The sequence below is a fragment of the Mesoplodon densirostris genome, chromosome 15 (genome assembly GCF_025265405.1).
Source record: "Mesoplodon densirostris isolate mMesDen1 chromosome 15, mMesDen1 primary haplotype, whole genome shotgun sequence".
NCBI lineage: Eukaryota > Metazoa > Chordata > Mammalia > Artiodactyla > Ziphiidae > Mesoplodon > Mesoplodon densirostris.
In genome coordinates this window covers 40845539-40863734 of record NC_082675.1, presented here as the reverse complement: position 1 = coordinate 40863734, position 18196 = coordinate 40845539, and the positions used below count along the sequence as shown (strand labels likewise).

At 42.1% G+C, this 18196-nt stretch overlaps 1 protein-coding gene across 4 annotated transcripts in view; it reads right to left on the bottom strand.

The window, feature by feature from the left end:
* LAMA3 (laminin subunit alpha 3) overlaps nt 1-18196 on the bottom strand; it is a 242513-nt gene that overhangs the window by 21106 nt on the left and 203211 nt on the right. For all 4 annotated transcript variants that reach the window (XM_060119680.1, XM_060119677.1, XM_060119678.1 and 1 more), the window contains 10 exons: nt 15955-16125; nt 14136-14287; nt 13811-13973; nt 13250-13383; nt 12249-12393; nt 10075-10194; nt 9180-9313; nt 3176-3293; nt 2661-2801; nt 291-430 (listed from right to left, as the gene is read on the bottom strand). In XM_060119680.1, the coding sequence (XP_059975663.1) occupies nt 291-430; nt 2661-2801; nt 3176-3293; nt 9180-9313; nt 10075-10194; nt 12249-12393; nt 13250-13383; nt 13811-13973; nt 14136-14287; nt 15955-16125 (1418 nt within the window). The remainder of the gene's footprint in view (nt 1-290; nt 431-2660; nt 2802-3175; nt 3294-9179; nt 9314-10074; nt 10195-12248; nt 12394-13249; nt 13384-13810; nt 13974-14135; nt 14288-15954; nt 16126-18196) is intronic.

The following is an 18196-nucleotide window of genomic DNA, read 5'->3' as shown; positions in this document are numbered from 1 at the left end:
GAAGATCCCACATGCCGCGGAGCGGCTGGGCCCGCGAGCCATGGCCGCGGAGCCTGTGTGTCCGGAGCCTGTGCTCCGCAACGGGAGAGGCCACAGCAGTGAGAGGCCCGCGTACAACAACAACAACAACAACAACAAAAAAAAAAAAAACCAGGAAGAAGGCCAAGATTTACTAGTAAAATAGTGTCAATGCTAAGGACAAATATTTCTCAGAAAAGATACTAGAAGATTCCATTAAACAAAATAAAGTAAAATTCTTCGTGCTCTGGCAGAAGAGCCATTCCACTCACCCAGAGTTGTCGCTTATTACGGACACGTAATGCAGTAAACCATCCATGTACGTCTGTGGAGATGTGAAAATTGGGCTGCTGCTGTCCCTGCGGCTCAGTTCAATGTGGCCATCTTCCAGGGTGACCTGTAGGCTGCTTGCCTGAAGTCATCACAGAACGTACCCATCAGTGCAATCCATCCGCAGTTAATGATTATGAATGTATTAATACTGAATATATGATCAAAACTAGGTACACAGGATGTTTTGACCCCAATGTTTTGACTTTGCTCTTTTGATCTAAAGATTATTTTTGGATATTTGGACTCCATGTTTATGAATATAAAAATCTTAAGCAAATTATTCCAACACTGATGAATCTGTCAAAAGCATTTTATGGACCTACATTCATAAACCACCTTAATTTCTCCATTAAATTTTTTAAAATAAATTGATCCAGGCATTCCTTTTTTAAAATTTTATTTATTTAATTGATTGATTGATTGATTGACTGGCTGCGTTGGGTCTTAGTTGTGGCACGCAGGCTCTTTGTTGCGGCACGTGGGCTTCTCTCTAGTTGTGGCTTGCGGGTTTTCCTCTCTCTGGTTGTGACACACAGCCTCCAGGGCACGTGGGCTCTGTAGTTGTGGCGCATGAGCTCAGTAGCTGTGGCGTGGCGGGCTTAGTTGCTCCATGGCATGTGGGATCTTAGTTCCCTGACCAGGGATCGAACCCGCATCCCCTGCATTGGAAGGCAGATTCTTTACCACTGGACCACCGGGGAAGTCCCTTAATTTCTCCATCAATTATACAAAACAGTTAAAATATTTCTAAATTTTCCTATTTTCACTTTCATTTTGCTGAAGTTATTTTCATCAGCATCGATGTTCTTCTGAATACATTTTTACAACGAAGACTTGATTCATCAATTTTTTTTCATAGATGACTACAACGATAGCTTCTCTTCAGTCATGAATTTTTTACTTTCGGATCCTAATTTCTAGGACGTTCAATTTTCCAAGGTCAAACTCTGAAGATCCAAATTTTGGCAAGATGATTTGATTCTTTCTGTCAATTCTTAATTTTTAAAGATGTGTGTAGTTTTAGCAGTTGTCATTTTAATTTTGTTAATTTTTTTTCCTACCATGTACGATTTTTGCAGTTTTCAACCAGATGTGATTCGTCAGTGAGCTTTTAGCCTAAAACAATTTTTATAGTGTGTGTTTATAGCCATTGTCAATTTCACTTCATGTTGATTTTTTTTTCAATTGGCAATATTCATCATAAACTGGATAAAAGAAGGCTAATTGAAATGTATTCCTTAGCTAATCCATTAAGAAGTTGAGGGCAGTGTTCCTAGGATATTTGAAGGGTTCCTGCATTGTCCAGGAGTGATCTCATCTTTTTTTTTTTTTTTTTTTTTTTTATCTCATCTTTTGCTAAGCCCATTCTTCCCCGTTTTGGACCATTTTGTATATTGGGTACTAAGTGTCCCCACTCTTGGTAGAGGAAACAAGGAGTGTGTGTCAAAAGAGCTGGGTCAAAACATCCTGCTCTGATGGAAAAGCCACTCTCACAATCTAAATGTTGGCATGTGCTTTTTCAGGGGTATTTTTGTTGGTTTTGTTTTTAAAAAAAGATCTCGAACTGCTGATGAACAAAGACAGCAAGAGAGGAGAAGCGTTCTACTATGACATAACCACAGAGGCAGCTACGTTCTTCCTTTCAACATATACTAGTTGTCCGTTGTGCTGGCAATCCTGAAGAAACAAATCCAAGAAGAACAGTGTCCTACTTCTACTTCTATTTTAAAATCCCACTCGTTCCGCCAGGCGATTTCTGAGTATTAGCTGACTTTTACGCTTACATGACCACGCCGGCTAAATCCTCTTAAGTTATAGAATCTCTGTGGCTTGTTGTACAGGAACAAAGAGCAAAGGACCTTACTCTCTCCCATTCTCCGATGTAAATATTGTCCAACTAGCTGCTGCTAAAAAAGGAATCTGAAGAGCTACCTTTTGTGGAATAACAAAGGAATAATGGGGGTACATTCTGATTTTTTTCTTAGATCTAAAAATTAAAGCTACATTATTACTTGTAACAGTTCTAATTCACCTTCACTCACAAAATATACCTAAAAGAATGAAAATGAGTTCATGAATACACACAAATTCTATTCTGTAAACGATAATGTATTTTCTAAGCCTGATTTCTTTTAGGACCTACCCCAGGATGGGCAACAGCTTCCATGTTTGAAATCCACAATAGCCTTTACTGTGTGAGGATAGATAAAATGCCTAACAAATTTACCTTCAAAATCCCTCTATTGTTTTTGACATCAAACCTTGAGTCAGGTTTAAATCTTGTTCAGTATTCATGCAATATTTCATACCCCTGTCTGATGATTTAATAAGATGCCACTGGGTTGAAAGGTCTGAAACCCAAAGGAGGCCTGGAAGTGGCTGGGCAACGGGAAGTCCAAATTGGTGAAGCTCAAGTGTCCTCCCCTGGAGAATGAGGCAGATCGCACGAGCTGAAACGAAAACACGGAATAAATTACTGGCACTGTAATCATGTCATGGCTGAAATACAGTATCTTAACCTATGTCACCTCACTTGAACCAATCCATGTGATCCATGGGAAGAAATAGTTTGCTTGTCTGCATGATAATTTACCAATCATCTGTATGTTTTTATGTGTACAGCTGGTATTCCTACTTTCCTACAAATTTAATATGCAAGCCTGAAGAGGTTTTGCAAGTACGTGGGGAGTGTAATAAATGAACCGGTTCACAGTAACACTGTGTGCTACCAGAAAACGTCAAAAGTTGGTGTGTTAACGAATGCCAAGCACGGGTTAGCTGGGGAGCATTCCTCTGCGAGGTTTTGAATGAACTCTTCACTTACCTTCCAGTCTTCCGAGCACTTTTTTGTTACGCCCACAGTATCATTCAGTCTAACGACACCAGTGGTCTTCTTCAGGTTTTTCACGCAGCCTCGGAAAGCAGGTGTAGAAATGTTAAACCTGATGTGGGATTCGACAAAAGGGAGAGATGGACCACAGCAGGCTTGACGGGGAACTGGAGCTGAAACACGGTGCTCATTCCCTACTACTTGTCACCCATGAACAAGTACGTGTTTTACAGTTATCTCTTCTCATGGGATTTCTAGAATGCTACTTATTTTGTGATGCTAGAGAAATCTATTTCCTTTCTGTGTGATTTGCATTCTCAGCTTTAAAAGTGAACACAACAATGTTGACAGAAGAATGGCCAGCATCCCCAAAAGGTATAGAGACATAGAAGATGTACAATATCTGGAATTGCTCCTCCATCCCCTCCTGGAGTCATGGTAATGCATCATGCATTAAAAGTATATTGGGCTTCCCTGGTGGCGCAGTGGTTGAGAATCCACCTGCCGATGCAGGGGACACGGGTTCGTGCCCCGGTCCGGGAAGATCTCACATGCCGCGGAGCGGCTGGGCCCGTGAGCCATGGCCGCTGAGCCTGCGCGTCTGGAGCCTGTGCTCCCCAACGGGAGAGGCCACAACAGTGAGAGGCCCGTGTACCGCAAAAAAAAAAGTATATTAATAACTTACTATACTATAAATATTATATAAATATATATTCAATATTAATAACCTAATAAGTAACTTATAAGAGCCAGAAATACTGTAGAAAACTGTTTGCTCTTTTTTTCCTGTCCACGTTTAAGTCAGCCACTGTAAATGCAGAAGAAACAAACTGTTACTTTTTGGTCCTAGTCAATTATGAAAAATGCGGCTTGGTATTTAATCAGTGCCAGGCTGGAACAATGGAAAGCATTGTCTGGCCTCGTATGCTGTATCCACCACCTCCTAACTGTGCAAGCTGGGCAAGAGGTCATTGTGAGGATTAAACAAGTTAACATCCGGGAAGTGCTTGGAACCCTCCGTGGCATGTGGTCATGAACATGCACTCAGGAGGTGCTTCTAAGAGGGGTTGCTCTGGAGCCATGGACTCTGGAGCCAGGCTGCGTGGGTTCGAGTCCTGTCCCTGCTGCCTCCTCTGTGCTTCTGTTTCCTCGTTTATACAATGTGCATGTGGTAATCTGCTTCCCAGGGTCGTCCTGAGTTTAAATGAGATATTACGCATTAACACACTCAAGTGGTAGCTGGTACAGAGCAAGGACTCAGTGTGAGATGGCATAGTCTATAACTATCCCCATATCAGCACATCATTATAACGAAACAATTTCTAAAGCAGCTCTTCCTACGTGGCTGCTTTGACATTTCCCCTTTGATTTGACTTTTGGATCTGTCTGGAGCTGACGTCACATAAAAACATTCACATACATGAAATGACTGAAGTCCGGGCAAATATTTGTGTTTCTTAAGCAAATGATGTACTAAGATAAACACAAAGCTGACTTCATTATAAATCCCTAAAGCAGCTCACTTTTCTAAATGGAAAGGGGTCTGCCTTCATTTTTATTCAATTCTTTGTAAAGAGTTGAGCTACATGTAATATGCATAAAATTAAATTTCATTAAAAGGAAAAGGAAGAAATGAATCCTCACTGGCATTACAGCACGAGCTTGATTATTTTATTAAGTTGGCTTCCTGCCTCAGGAAAGGAGGAAAGTTCATAGCCATTGCTGGAGCTTGTCTATTTATACATATATTTAGATGCATTCTCTCTTGGGTTTCAACATGTTTTAGACTCATCAACATCTCCTGATTCCTTTTTTCCATAAAGCATAGGTTGGAGGAAGAATAAGGTGGCAGAAAAGTAAAGGGGAAAGAAAGGCCACCGACAGATATGGAGCACCTGTTTTGTGCAAGGTACTATTATCTGATCCTCACAATAACCTTTTGAGAGAGATATTTTCTTACCTGACATTATTAAGCACTTATCATGTGCCAGGCACTGTGCTAACTCCTTTACTCTGAATCTCACAACCACTCTAAGAGTTAGACCATCACTGTGCCCACGTTACAGATGTACAAGGAGGCTCGGGAAGGTTAAGTGACTTGCACGAAGTCATACAGCAGGAAGCGGGCAGCACTGGGATCTGTGTGGTCAGGGTGTCGCACAAACTTGTGTGACTTGAAGCCCTTGCTCTTTACGCTTATACAGTCGTGTACCCACAGCACTGGGATGATCCTGACTCTTTCTTTGAGGAACAGTTATCTACAGCAGAGGTGTTAAGAGGGAAGATTTATTTCCACTATTTTTTGAGGTGTTCTTGTTACTCTGGCTCATCTGAGGGCCTAGAGTTCCACGTTTGCTCCAGGATTCTGGGTCTGAGCACACTTGCTAGAGGAACATGACTGCGGAGGAGTGTAGGTTGTGGTATGAATGGGTTAGTACGCTAGGGTGTGTGTACACACTACGGGCCAATCGGTTGGTTCACAAAGGCTTAGCCAGGTCCAACCTGCCGTGGGCAGATCTCAGAGGACAGAAGAGCAAAATCTAATCCCAAACTCCAGGTTGGGTTTTAGTAAATGCCCAACAGATCCCTGCCTGGGGTTTACTTTTTGAATTATTTTCATTTTAACGTTATATTATTATACTCTGTGATGCAATGATGTAGGTCCGCAGGAAGTATTTCTTGTTGGTCTGAGGCCCTCTGGCATTCTTAGGGGAGGATTTGCTCTTCTCATGGGAAGCAGATGGGATTAACAGATTGTGACTTCTGACTGTAATCCTAAACAAGTCATTCCAAGATCTGGGTCCCCATTCCCAGAAGGTACACGACAGGGAGAGAGGAGAAAACACCACACCCACAAGCTCTCTTGTCAAAGGTACTGTATTTAGAGATTACACGAGGCTTGCTTCTCTCCACATTAGGTTCAAGCACTGACTGTCTTCCACTAACGCCAGGGGTCGGGGCGTCTCCCTCCTTTGAAAGAATTGCTGGGTTCTCGGGAGAAATCCTCTGTGACCCACGTCAGAGGGGGTTCTCAGGACTCTGAACCAAACCAGGGGGATGAAGCAGGGCCAGAAACAGCTGAATATTGTTTAGCATGTTACTTTTGAGAGAGTAAAAGCTCAGTGAAATCTTTCAATTGGCCTCTATCTCCTGTATGTTCCATGTCATTGTGGTTTGAATCAAAAATCGAAGTATAAACTTGCCCAGAAAAAGGAAACAGTCCCTGTTTGGAAGACCTTAAAACAAATGACTAGGAAGATTCTATATGTCTATCTGTACATATACGTATAACGATAGCCATGTGTATTTCTTTAATGGACAGAGATAAAAAGTCAAAGAAAGGTTGAGTGTTGACTTAACCCAAGGTCACCCCGCTATTTGGTGGCTGAGCCGAAACTAGAACCATTTCTTTGGATCCTCACCCATTACTTTTGTCTAGTAAACCTTGCTTGGTTGGCACCCACATTGCTGTCTGTGGACCTTCTGCTGACACCACACAGATGCAAACCACCCACCAGTGGCTCTCGTATCGCCGCTGAGATCCCTCACGGCTCTGGGAGCCCACCTGCCCGCCTAATCTCAATGGCCACCTGTTCCCAAGCTTCGTTCATCCTTTCTCCAGCCTGGTCTTCTCTGCAAAGGTCCAGGCCTTCTGTCCAACCCCTTCTTGGCATCTCCACCTGCTGTCTCCTGGGCTCCTGGGACTCAGCCTGTCTGAGACTGAACTCACTGCCCTGTTTCTCTGCTGGTGCTGGCCATCTGTCCAAGCACTAGATCAAACCCCAGGTGTCCCTCTTGGGTGCTCCCCGAACCCAAGCAACCATTTAGCACTGCCCATCCACTGCCCTGAGTATATTGGGACTCCACTTCCTTTTCCCCAGCTGCGCTGTCCTTTCCGTGGTCGGGCCACCTGCCTCTCTCACCTCTGTTACACTCACCTTCCAACCTTTCTACCTGCCTCTGCCTTTTCCCTCTTAATCCAGTCTCCTCCCTGCACCAGAACAAGCTACTGAAAACCCAAATCTGATCATGTCCTTTCTCTGCTGGAGCCCCCAATGGTTCCTTACTGTGACTTTCAAGATCCTCTGTGGTCTGGCCCCTGCTTCCCACACCAGCCATGCGTGGCATCCCTGGCCTGCTTCATGGTGCCCTCTGGAGAGTTCACACTTTCTCCGATTCTTATCTCCTCACATATGTTGACTTTCATATGTCAGTGTCTTTCGGGTCTAGCCAGAGACCACTTTCCTGATACCCCAAGTGGGTGGATTCCCTCTCCGGGCCCTCTATCACCCTGAGCTTCCCCTCTGATTGCACTGGCCTCAGTCTACTGTCTCCCTTCCGCTATACTTGAGGCTCTGCCCTGTTCGTCGTTGTCATCCCAACACCGACCACACTGCCTGATGCCACTCGACACCCAGTGAGTGCCTGTATGATGAACAAATAAGTGATAGACTCAGATGTGTGCCATGGTGCTACCTGAGGTAACTCTATTTATTACACTTCATTGAATAAAACCAAGATTGTTGGCCATTCATAACTAGCTATTCATGGTTGAATTGCTATTTAACACTGATAATATTAAATATTAATATCACCTCTTTGACTCTCAATTTCTTCATTAAAGTTCAGAGGTGACATACCATGATCTGCACGGTCCCTTCCACTTCAAGGAATCTAGGGAGTAAAGACACTCACTCCCAAACTCTATCAAAGTGCTGAACTCTCTAACCCACATTTCTGTCTTGGGGGGCAACCCCTGACAACTGTAACACAAAGATTAGCGCCTCCGTCCTGAGGCTGGACAGCTGCTCAAACATAGAAGGAATTGAGAAGAAAGACCGCCTTTGCACAAGGCCTCATACATCACAGCCAGTGCTCCTTCCAACTGACTAATAACAGCAAGAGAGTTAACTCGCCTCAGATCTTGTATAAAAGTAATCATCACCAAACGTTTTGGGAGTGCTCTTAGCTTAGTCATGAGGCTGTACCACACACATCATTGTCAGCTATCTAAAAGCCTTTTTTGTAGGATGCAAACATATTAATAAAATGTAGAAGTTATTTTTAAGTGTATCCTCAAAGTGGTGTTCGTTTTTCTCATTCAGATTAAGCTTTACTTCCATTCAAATTAATTCATTCATGTATTCATTCATCCGAGAAACAGTTAGGCCCCTAGTCCATGCTCAATAAACGTAAGGGGGCAGGTGATACAGATGTGCCTTGCATCCTAGGAGGTGCTTCCTGAAGGAGTGGCCCCAGCTTTCAGTGTGCAGGGCCGCCTGTCAGGCCAGGGGCTACCTGCTCTCTCCTCTGTGTCTTCAAGGGCCCCAGGCCACAGCCCCTGTTCTTACTGGCAGCGTTGTCAACACCAAGCCTACGCCTCGTGGATTTTCTCCTCCCAGGAATGACCATGGGGGGGTGGCACACAATTCCTCCCCCTGCCGCCCCGCCCCAGGCTCTTTCAAATGGCCAGTCCAGTTATCCAGTATTCACAGCCTGTTCTACTCTGTTGGCTAACACCGTAAATACTGAAAAGTTAATTCTTTGTGTTTGCTTTTTGCTAGAATTAAAAAAAGGTAGACCCCGCCACTTCCCTGGTGGCGCTGTGGTTAAGAATCCACCTGCCAGTGCAGGGGACTTGGGTTCAAGCCAGGGAAGATCCCACATGCCACAGAGTAACTAAGCCCGTGAGCCACAACTACTGAGCCTGCAAGCCACAACTACTGAGCCCACACACCGCAGCTACTGAAGCCCACACACCTAGAGCCTGTGCTCTGCAGCAAGAGAAGCCACTGTAATGAGAAGCCTGCACACTGCAAGAAAGAGTAGCCCCCGCTTGCCGCAACTAGAGAAAGCCCGCACGCAGCAATGAAGACCCAACGCAGCCAAAAATAAATAAATAAAATCTACGTAAAAAAAAAAAAAGGTAGACTAATCAGTGTCAATCGTAACTCTTAAGAGAAGTGATTTGCTTCTTTAAAAGAAAAAATCACCTTACCTTTCCCTGATTGTAATTGGAATTCCTCCCAGATAATATGTGCTGAAATCAAATATATCACCTTCAATTTTAATGTTTTGAGAATCCACATTTATCCGCATAACTTTTTGGGCTTTTCCAATTTTGATCAGAATCTGAAATAAAGGAGAGATGAATCAGCAAGCAATGAGAAATAAAAGAATCCTATTCACAGTGGTTCGGAGCTATTATGTGTTTGCCTTCCTTCAGGTTCATTTATATACATGGTATATATACATGGGCTCTGAGCAGTAGCTCATTTGCATAAAATTATACTATTAAAACACTTAAATAGAAATGTTTGCTTTTTTTTTTCAATTTTGTTATTTTGTTATTTTTGGCTGTGCCATGCGGCTTGAGGGATCTTAGTTCTTTGACCAGGGATCAAAACTGTGCCCTCGGCAGTAAAAGCGCAGAGTCCTAACCACTGGACCACCAAGGAATTCCCAAAATGTTTGCATTTGAAATTAATCATGTTTTATCTGTGCCACACAGATGTTACATATTTCATGCCCAAAATGTTCAGATTTTAAAAGGACGTGTCAGGCTTCCCTGGTGGCGCAGTGGTTGAGAGTCTGCCTGCTGATGCAGGGGACACGGGTTTGTGCCTCGGTCTAGGAGGATCCCACATGCCACGGAAAGGCTGGGCCCGTGAGCCATGGCTGCTAAGCCTGCGCGTCCGGAGCCTGTGCTCTGCAACGGGAGAGGCCACAGCAGTGAGAGGCCCGCATACCGCAAAAAAAAAAAAAAAAAAAAAAAGGACGTGTCTCTCAGTTAATAACTATAAGTTCATCTGGTAATAGAAAAGGGTTCTGAGCACTGACCTAAAGGACTAAGAACATTTAACAGTTCAAATAAACAGACTCGAAGGATATACCAAATGATCTTTCCCGTCGTTTATGATGCCTCTAATTCCTTTTTCTTTTGGTTGCTCTGAATTCAGTTTGTATCGCACCATGAGACTGCCATCTTCTATACTGAGAGATATGAAGCGATCCTAGAGCACGGAAACAATGTAGATTACCATAAGACTCAGGAAGAGCTAGAACGCTGGAACCAGGGATGCTTTCAAATTCCAGACTGCCCTCAGCTTCAGCTGCCTCCTTAGTCCAAAGGAACAATAGTGCTGTGATATCCAACTCCGAGGACGAGTATGACAGTTAAATCTTGCAAATCATGTTGAACATCATATACAGTGGTTGGCACACAGGAAGGAAACAATAAATGCTAGCTATTGTCATGATTTTGTTTTATAACAATCTATACCCAGCAGGCAAAAATGGAAACTGAAAAGCTACAGATCATTAATATCATTTGAAAATATGACTGCTACCTGTTGGAGAGAGGTAGGGTCTTCCTCAAACCCCAAACATTTTCCACCATGTGTTTTCTGACATATGCCTATGTCTCCTCTAGCTTTCACTTAAGTGTTCCTTGGGGACCCCAAATAGGGCCTCTTCCCTCCCGCTACTCTCTTTGCCTTGGCAATCACAGTCGCTTCTGTGGTTCCAATTCAGGTGTGCCCATGAGCCCAAATATTTTTCTCCAGCCTAGACCTGTCTTTTCAGGGCCAGGTCTGTACATCTGATTGCCTATTTGCTATTGCTTGCATGCCTCACAGATATCTCAAATTCAGAATATCTCTAACAGAACTTATGTTCTACATGACTCCCAAGCCTGTCTCTCTGTCCTTCACCCTGTTCTCTTCTTCTTTTTTTCTCTCTCTCTTGTCACTAATCACCTTGCTTAGCCAGCCACAAACCTACTAGGGGTCATAATTGCATCCCCATCATGGTGTAAGGCACATACTTGAGCCAACCATTTCCTTAGTGGAAGGGTAAGCTGAGAAATGTCTGGTATAGGACTTGAAAGTTGGCTCTTACACAGTTTCCTAATGAAACTCTGTTTGAAGTCTACTTCCAGAGTCCTTACCTAAAAGGAAAATCAGTCCTTATCTGGACCCTAAACCTTGCTCTTAGAAGCCAGTGAGGGTTCATCACACTCATAAATAATAGAATAGCATCCTACTTAAGAGCAGCACTGGAGATAATTTTCTCTTATCTGGCTCCTAATGGCATTTCATAAGTTTTCTTCTACTATAAGTAGTATTTCTGGTTCTTAGTCTCCCAGAACTTCAAAATGTAATACAAAGGAGACCTTGATCTGGAAAACAACTGCCTTGCTCTGAAGATGCTGTGTGACTGCTCAGCTCTTTTCATTCTTCAGGCAGGTCAGGACCTCCCCAAACCATCAGAACTGGTTCAGCCTTGGAATCTCCTGAGGCGTCCAGACCAACCCCAGAGAGGAGAGTTTGACCAGGTCTGTGTCCCTACCCTGCAGACAGAAGGGTCTGGTAAAATCCCAAGCTCCATATCAATCCTACAGTCTCAGACGGGAGATCCCACGGGCTGATCCACATTTCTCCACAAATACTACCTACACAGCAGCTACAGAAGCACTCTACTCTCAGGAGAGGTTAAGTCCAGCACCACCTACCAGCAGATGGCGCTGACGATCACTCATAGATGGTCACTTTTGGCTTTTTCTAAACTAGGAGACTTAAGTATGGCCTCTAGGAACCTCAGCTGCTTGAAAACAGAGAAGCTTCCTAGACCTGGCAAGTTAAGGGTCAGACAGAGACAAAATCCCATACAGCCTGGAAACAGTCCGACCAAGAATCAAACAGCGGGAGGTCAAACAGTCTAGCTTTCAGAGACCCCCAGGAGGTCTTAACGTTTTTTAGGCAGAAAATAAGTAGATTACTAGGCAAATAGTAGTTTTCAAAGAATAAAACTGACAACACAAAAGAATGGGAAAGGGGCAATTTCTCCCACATTTTGGTGGCATCTTCTCAAATTACGGATTACTTGCCTTACTAAAACACACACTCGCACAGGCAAAGATAGTAGAATTGGGCCAAGGGAAAGAATGCAGCTAACATTTGTACATTGTTTTTCAGATCCGTTGGTTGTTTGTAATAACCCAGTTACCCCCAAATTGCTCAAATGAATGGACATATTTGGTAGTATTTGGATGCTTGTTATAGATTACCTGGTTTTCTGCAAAGAACAGCAAACCTCTATCCACGGTGGTCTGAATTGTCTGTCCAAATATTGGGAAGGGGGCATTTGGTTGAGTTGGAACTCGAGCATAGCCTGTACCTTCAAAATAATTTTTGTCTGATTCTTCCTTTCTCCTGTGAACACCAATCATCGTAAGTTAGAACACAGCAGCAAAGGACTGCCAGGAAAGCGCTCTTATTAATACGAGAGGGAAAAGGAAGCAAAGCCCATGCAATCGAGTTGCCACAATTTTATTAAAGAGGAAACATCTTTTTAAAAAAATTTTTGTTGGAGTATAGTTGCTTTACAATGTTGTATTAGTTTTTACTGTACAGCAAAGTAAATCAGCTATACGTATACATATATTCCCTCTTTTTTGGATTTCCTTCCCATTTAGTTCACCACAGCCCACTATTTCTCCTGGATGTGCCCTTACACTCTATGATGATCAAACCCTAGCTCAACCCTAGAGATACTATTCAGGAGTCCCTTTTGAAAATGTCTACTTAGGAAGATGTGGCCCAGCAGCTGAAGATCTTGTAATATAAGGAATTATTAACTTGAAATATAATTTTATTCTGAGTAGCAAATACTCAGTCTGTCTCGTATTAGAATCTTCCAAATCTTTTAAACTATAGGGTAGGTCAGGAGCTCAAGGCAGCAACTTTCAAATAGGTTCATATGCCAAAGTCATGGTGTACTTTATGGACCACGATTTTTTTTTTGAAGTTTACAGTAAATAAATAGTCTGTGCCTAAATCAGGTACCAACTAATGCTGAATATTTTGTGGTAGGAGGCATCAAAAATTGAAGAAAGATTTATTTTTTCAAAATCGAGAAAATTCTATAATCTAATATTTTATACAAATAAGGAAAAGACTTTTTCTTATTTAATTTATATTCCTTAAATATCAATTACACATATTTAATGTAATATAACTGCAAGCTACCGAAATCACAAAGAGACACCAGCTTATAGGTTTTATTTACCTTCTACAAGGCTCCACTTTTGTCGTGTTGAGATTGAAGGTCTTTTTGAAGTTGTACAAGCTCAGAACATTTTCATTGAGGTCATCTAATTCAATACAACCTTTGTATGGAGGGAATCTCAGACTACTAGGAAGCTAAAAAAAACAAAATCAAAAAATCTTCCACTAATTGAACAAAGGACAGTGAACAGGCTGACCAGGAAACAGTATAATTTTTATCACTTTTAACCATCAACATAGCATAGGGGGTAAGCATGGGGACCCTAGAGCCAGATACTCTGGCTTTGTTATTTTCTAGCTGTCTGATCTTGGGCAAGTTATTCAACCTCTCTGTTTCAGTTTTCTCATCTGTGAAACAGGAATGATAGTGATGCTTGTTTAAGTTGATATACTTAAGCCTAGATCACTGCACATAAAAGAACTCAATAAGTGTTAGCCATTGTCACTGGATATCCTGTAAGAATACATAGTTAAATCCATTTTGTATATAATTGATTAAAACATCATTATGCCAAATTAAATTTTAAATATTTTCATTCCATGAAAAAACATTCACACTTACTCTAAAACCAGATGGGTAACCTCCAACATAAAATACAACATTTTCAGGATCCAAATCGAGGAGTGTGTTGCTATTCCCACTATCCATGTCATGGAACTGAGGAGTTTCTGGCTTACTGGATGTGGCTTTTCGGGTGTAATTAAGCCTTGCAAACTGATAAATTCTGTTTAAAAATAAATTAGATAATAAAGTTATATAAAAATTTATGAGAAGATGGAAGAAATCAAAGCCAAAATACTAAAAATGGGGTTCAGCAATGCATACAATGAAAGTTTGGCGAGTGTAGGTCAGATGAACAAACAGTAGTAATCAATCAGACTCGCACCTCTGGAATTTCACCCGGTCCATAACTGCCTCCTGAGTTTCGCTCTTGGTCAACGTCTGGTCCACTTGGAGTTCAGCCTCGCGTTCTCCCAGGTTGTAGACGCTCGTGAGCTGGCCATCTACGACTGCCATGCCTATGTAGTCCCTGGAGGCCTGGAGACAAAAAGGCCACCTCAGAGCACTTCACATACTGAATCCTCTCAACTTCCCATCCCAAGAGAGCGCATTTCTGATAACTAACAGCTTTCATTCAGTTCACCCTGGGTAGACAGAATGAATGAGGCGCATCCTGGTATAAGATAAGACAGACAGCACAGTTAATTAACAATGTCTGGGCTGTTCTTGCTCACGTTATCACGAGGGCACTCATTTATCCACTCCTCCGTTCTCTCAATCTGCAAATATTTGCCAAGCACCTGACATAAAGATGAACCATATATGGGTTCAGGCCTCCATTTGATTTTGTTCTGGCAAGGGAGATAAACCATTTATGTTATTCCTGCCCCATACAAGGTCCCCTCAACACTCTGGGCATGCCTGTTCACCCTATGTTATCACGGTCAGCTACGTATGTACCTTACTTCCCTGTTAGAATGTGAGCACCTTAGGTAAAAACGAATTTTTGAAAACTGTGGTAAAATATATAACAACATGAAATTTACCATTTTAACCTGTTTTAAGCGTACATGAAGTACATTCGGGAAACACGTTTTTGTTCATCATCAATACAGGGTATGGTACCTAGTAGGTATACGGTATACACTCGCTGAGGGAGCAGAGTCACGTGCATTTTGCCGTAACACAAAGCAAAAAGTCACGTCGTAAGAAAGGTACAAATGAAGTCCCAGGACCTTGAAGCATGACCGGGTGACCAGTAACAGTGCTGATTTTAGGAATCCTTAAATACGAAGTCCACAGTGACAGCCAACCATTTTCTAATTGCCCAGAATTTTTGAGAACCATGTTTCAGGAATTTCTTTTCCAATCATGTAGCATAACCTAGTCAGTGATTACCTTTTCCTCTGACACTTAGGTGGAATAGATGTATTTTAAGAGGAGGGATTCAAAGCTAAAATAAACTATTTTAAATGCCTGTAATGGTGGTGGTTTAACGAATTTAGAATTACAGAGATGGGGCGACTCTATTTCTTACTAATGAGGCAGGAGAGGCTGCATTTCACTCCAGGTCTCATTCACAGATGGTCCCCACCCCAGACACATGGAAGGGTCTGCGGCTGGGTGCCCTGAGAAGAGGACAGAGTCCAGTGCTATGAGGAAAAACTACTCTGATCTCCATGAAGCCTTGGTACTGCTGCCCTGGTTGTAAGGGGAGGAGGGGTGCTGATCTTCAAGCCCAGGTGTGGACATGCTCACGTGTACACACATGTGTGCCCACATGCCGGGCCCGTCAGGCCAGGCCTCTAGATCCCCCAGCCAAGGACAATCGGTAATTGATGGGAGATCCCCCTGTGGAGCCATCAGAGGCGGCGGGATTTCCTCCTGCTGTGCCAATGGCAGTGACACAGTCGTGTCACGCATCTCAAAAACCATATTCTGTTTTTTTGTTTGTTTGTTTGTTTTTTGCGGTACGCGGGCTTCTCACTGTTGCAGCCTCTCCCGTTGCAGAGCACAGGCTCCGGACGCGCAGGCTCAGCGGCCGTGGCTCACAGGCCCAGCCACTCCGCGGCATGTGGGATCTTCCCAGACCGGGGCACGAACCCGTGTCCCCTGCATCGGCAGGCGGACTCTCAACCACTGTGCCACCAGGGAAGCCCCATATTCTGTTTTAAAAACAAGAGGAACGTCAAAGCAATACTTACATCTTTATTTCCGAGGTACATCACAAACATATTCTCGGTCCTCCCACTTTCTGTTGATTCAGGTCTTTGGAGAAACAAAGAAAGAGATGTGTATCCTTTCAAATCCTCCAGGTCATTTGGCAGACGCACTTCCACTCCAGATTTACCGTTGAACCTCATGGGGATGGCGACCTGCAAGGGACAAGATCCAGGGTGTTAGCTGTTCCAGATGAGGAAGGTGAGGGTGCTCAAGGTGGTGGCTTGTGACTGCATAGCTGCTCCCAAGTTGCTATGATAGGGAGCAAAGGAGTGTGGATGCCTCCTAGGCCTGGAGTCTACACTCAGCTGCATGAGGAATAAAGCATTTGTGTTCTTCCTGCCTCGGCCGAGGGGCTTTGGGAAGCACGTTTAGTCCTCTGTGCCAGCAACAGTAATCATCATAATAAATTATTACTATTATTATCACTATGATGGTTATAATATTAATTTGTATTAACCCTATTGTTATAATATTTCTATCATAATAATAATATAATATATTAATATAGAGAATAATATGGGCTTTAGATGATATATTATTATAATATAGGGTATTATAGTTATAGGGTTATAATACATATTAATAGGGTTAATATAATATTAATATTATAATCCCATTAATATTATTATACATTATAGTATAATATAAAACTACATTATATGCAAAGTATTATTAATAATAGGGTTATGATATTAATATTATATTAGCCTTACTAATAGGTACTATAGCCCTATTAATATATAAGATTAATAGTATATAAATATAATAATAATTATTATTATTCCAAGCCTAGAAGGTTTTTGTGCAAATGAGCTAACATATATGGAAGCACTTAGCATGATGCCTGGCATAGAGTAGATATACAATACATCAAAAATATTTTTTAAAAAAAAGGACTCTTTAAGGAACCACTTGCCATTAACATATTACATGTTATGTCTGCATTTATTACAGGCACTCAGTCCTTAAAAATATGTGCATCAGGGTTCTCTAGAATATGTTTCTTAAACTCAGGGTGAAGGACTATTTTTTTTCCCTCTACTCTTCCCTGGATCAATACTTTTATAAAATATATGAGAAATTAAATTACTAAAAAATGAAATAAAGGAGGTATGCAAAATACACATCCACTGATCCCATGCTTGGATATTGAAGCAATGCAAATTATTGAAAGTTTCTAAACATTTACTCTCAATTTTGTACGTATATATAACGGAACAGTAATAAAAGTTTTCTGACTAGCTCTGGTCTTTGGAACCCCTTGGGTAGCTCTGCATTAAAAACACAGAAAATAAATATTCTCTAACAATCTAAAGAATAACTCTAGGAATGATACTTACACCAACTCTACATTTTATCTCCTAAGCATTTAAGTATTTATGGAGGACCTTGTATATGCAAGGCATCAGGCAGGGGGCTTAGTGATGCATGAGCTGTAGTCTCTCCAAGGTGCCCATGACTGATGGAGCTCCCCTCCCCTACACTCACAGGCTCATTTTATGCCCTTCTCTTCTACTAGCCCTCTACCCTCCATATACCCCACACATCCTGAGTCTATCCATGCCCTTCTGCTTTCTGTCACCTGGAAAACTCCTACTCATTAAAAAAATTTTTTAATTAAGAAAACATTTTATGGACAAGCCTCTTAGATAGCCTCATCCACCAGAGGGCAGACAACAGAAAAACCACATTCACAGAAAGACAGACAAGATGAAAAGGCAGAGGGCTATGTACCAGATGAAGGAACAAGATAAAACCCCAGAAAAACAACTAAATGAAGTGGAGATAGGCAACCTTCCAGAAAAAGAATTCAGAATGATAGTGAAGATGATCCAGGACCTCAGAAAAACAATGCAGGCAAAGATCGAGAAGATGCAAGAAATGTTTAACAAAGACCTGGAAGAATTAAATAATAAATACCTAGAAGAATTAAAGAACAAACAAACAGAGATGAACAATACAATCAGTGAAATGAAAAATATACTAGAAGGAATCAACAGCAGAATAACTGAGGCAGAAGAACGGATAAGTGACCTGGAAGACAGAATGGTGAAATTCACTGCCACGGAACAGAATAAAGAAAAAAGAATGAAAAGAAATGAAGACAGCCTAAGAGACTTCTGGGACAACATTAAACGCAACAACATTTCCATTATAGGGGTCCCAGAAGGAGAAGAGAGAGAGAAAGGACCCGAGAAAATATTTGAAGAGATTATAATTGAA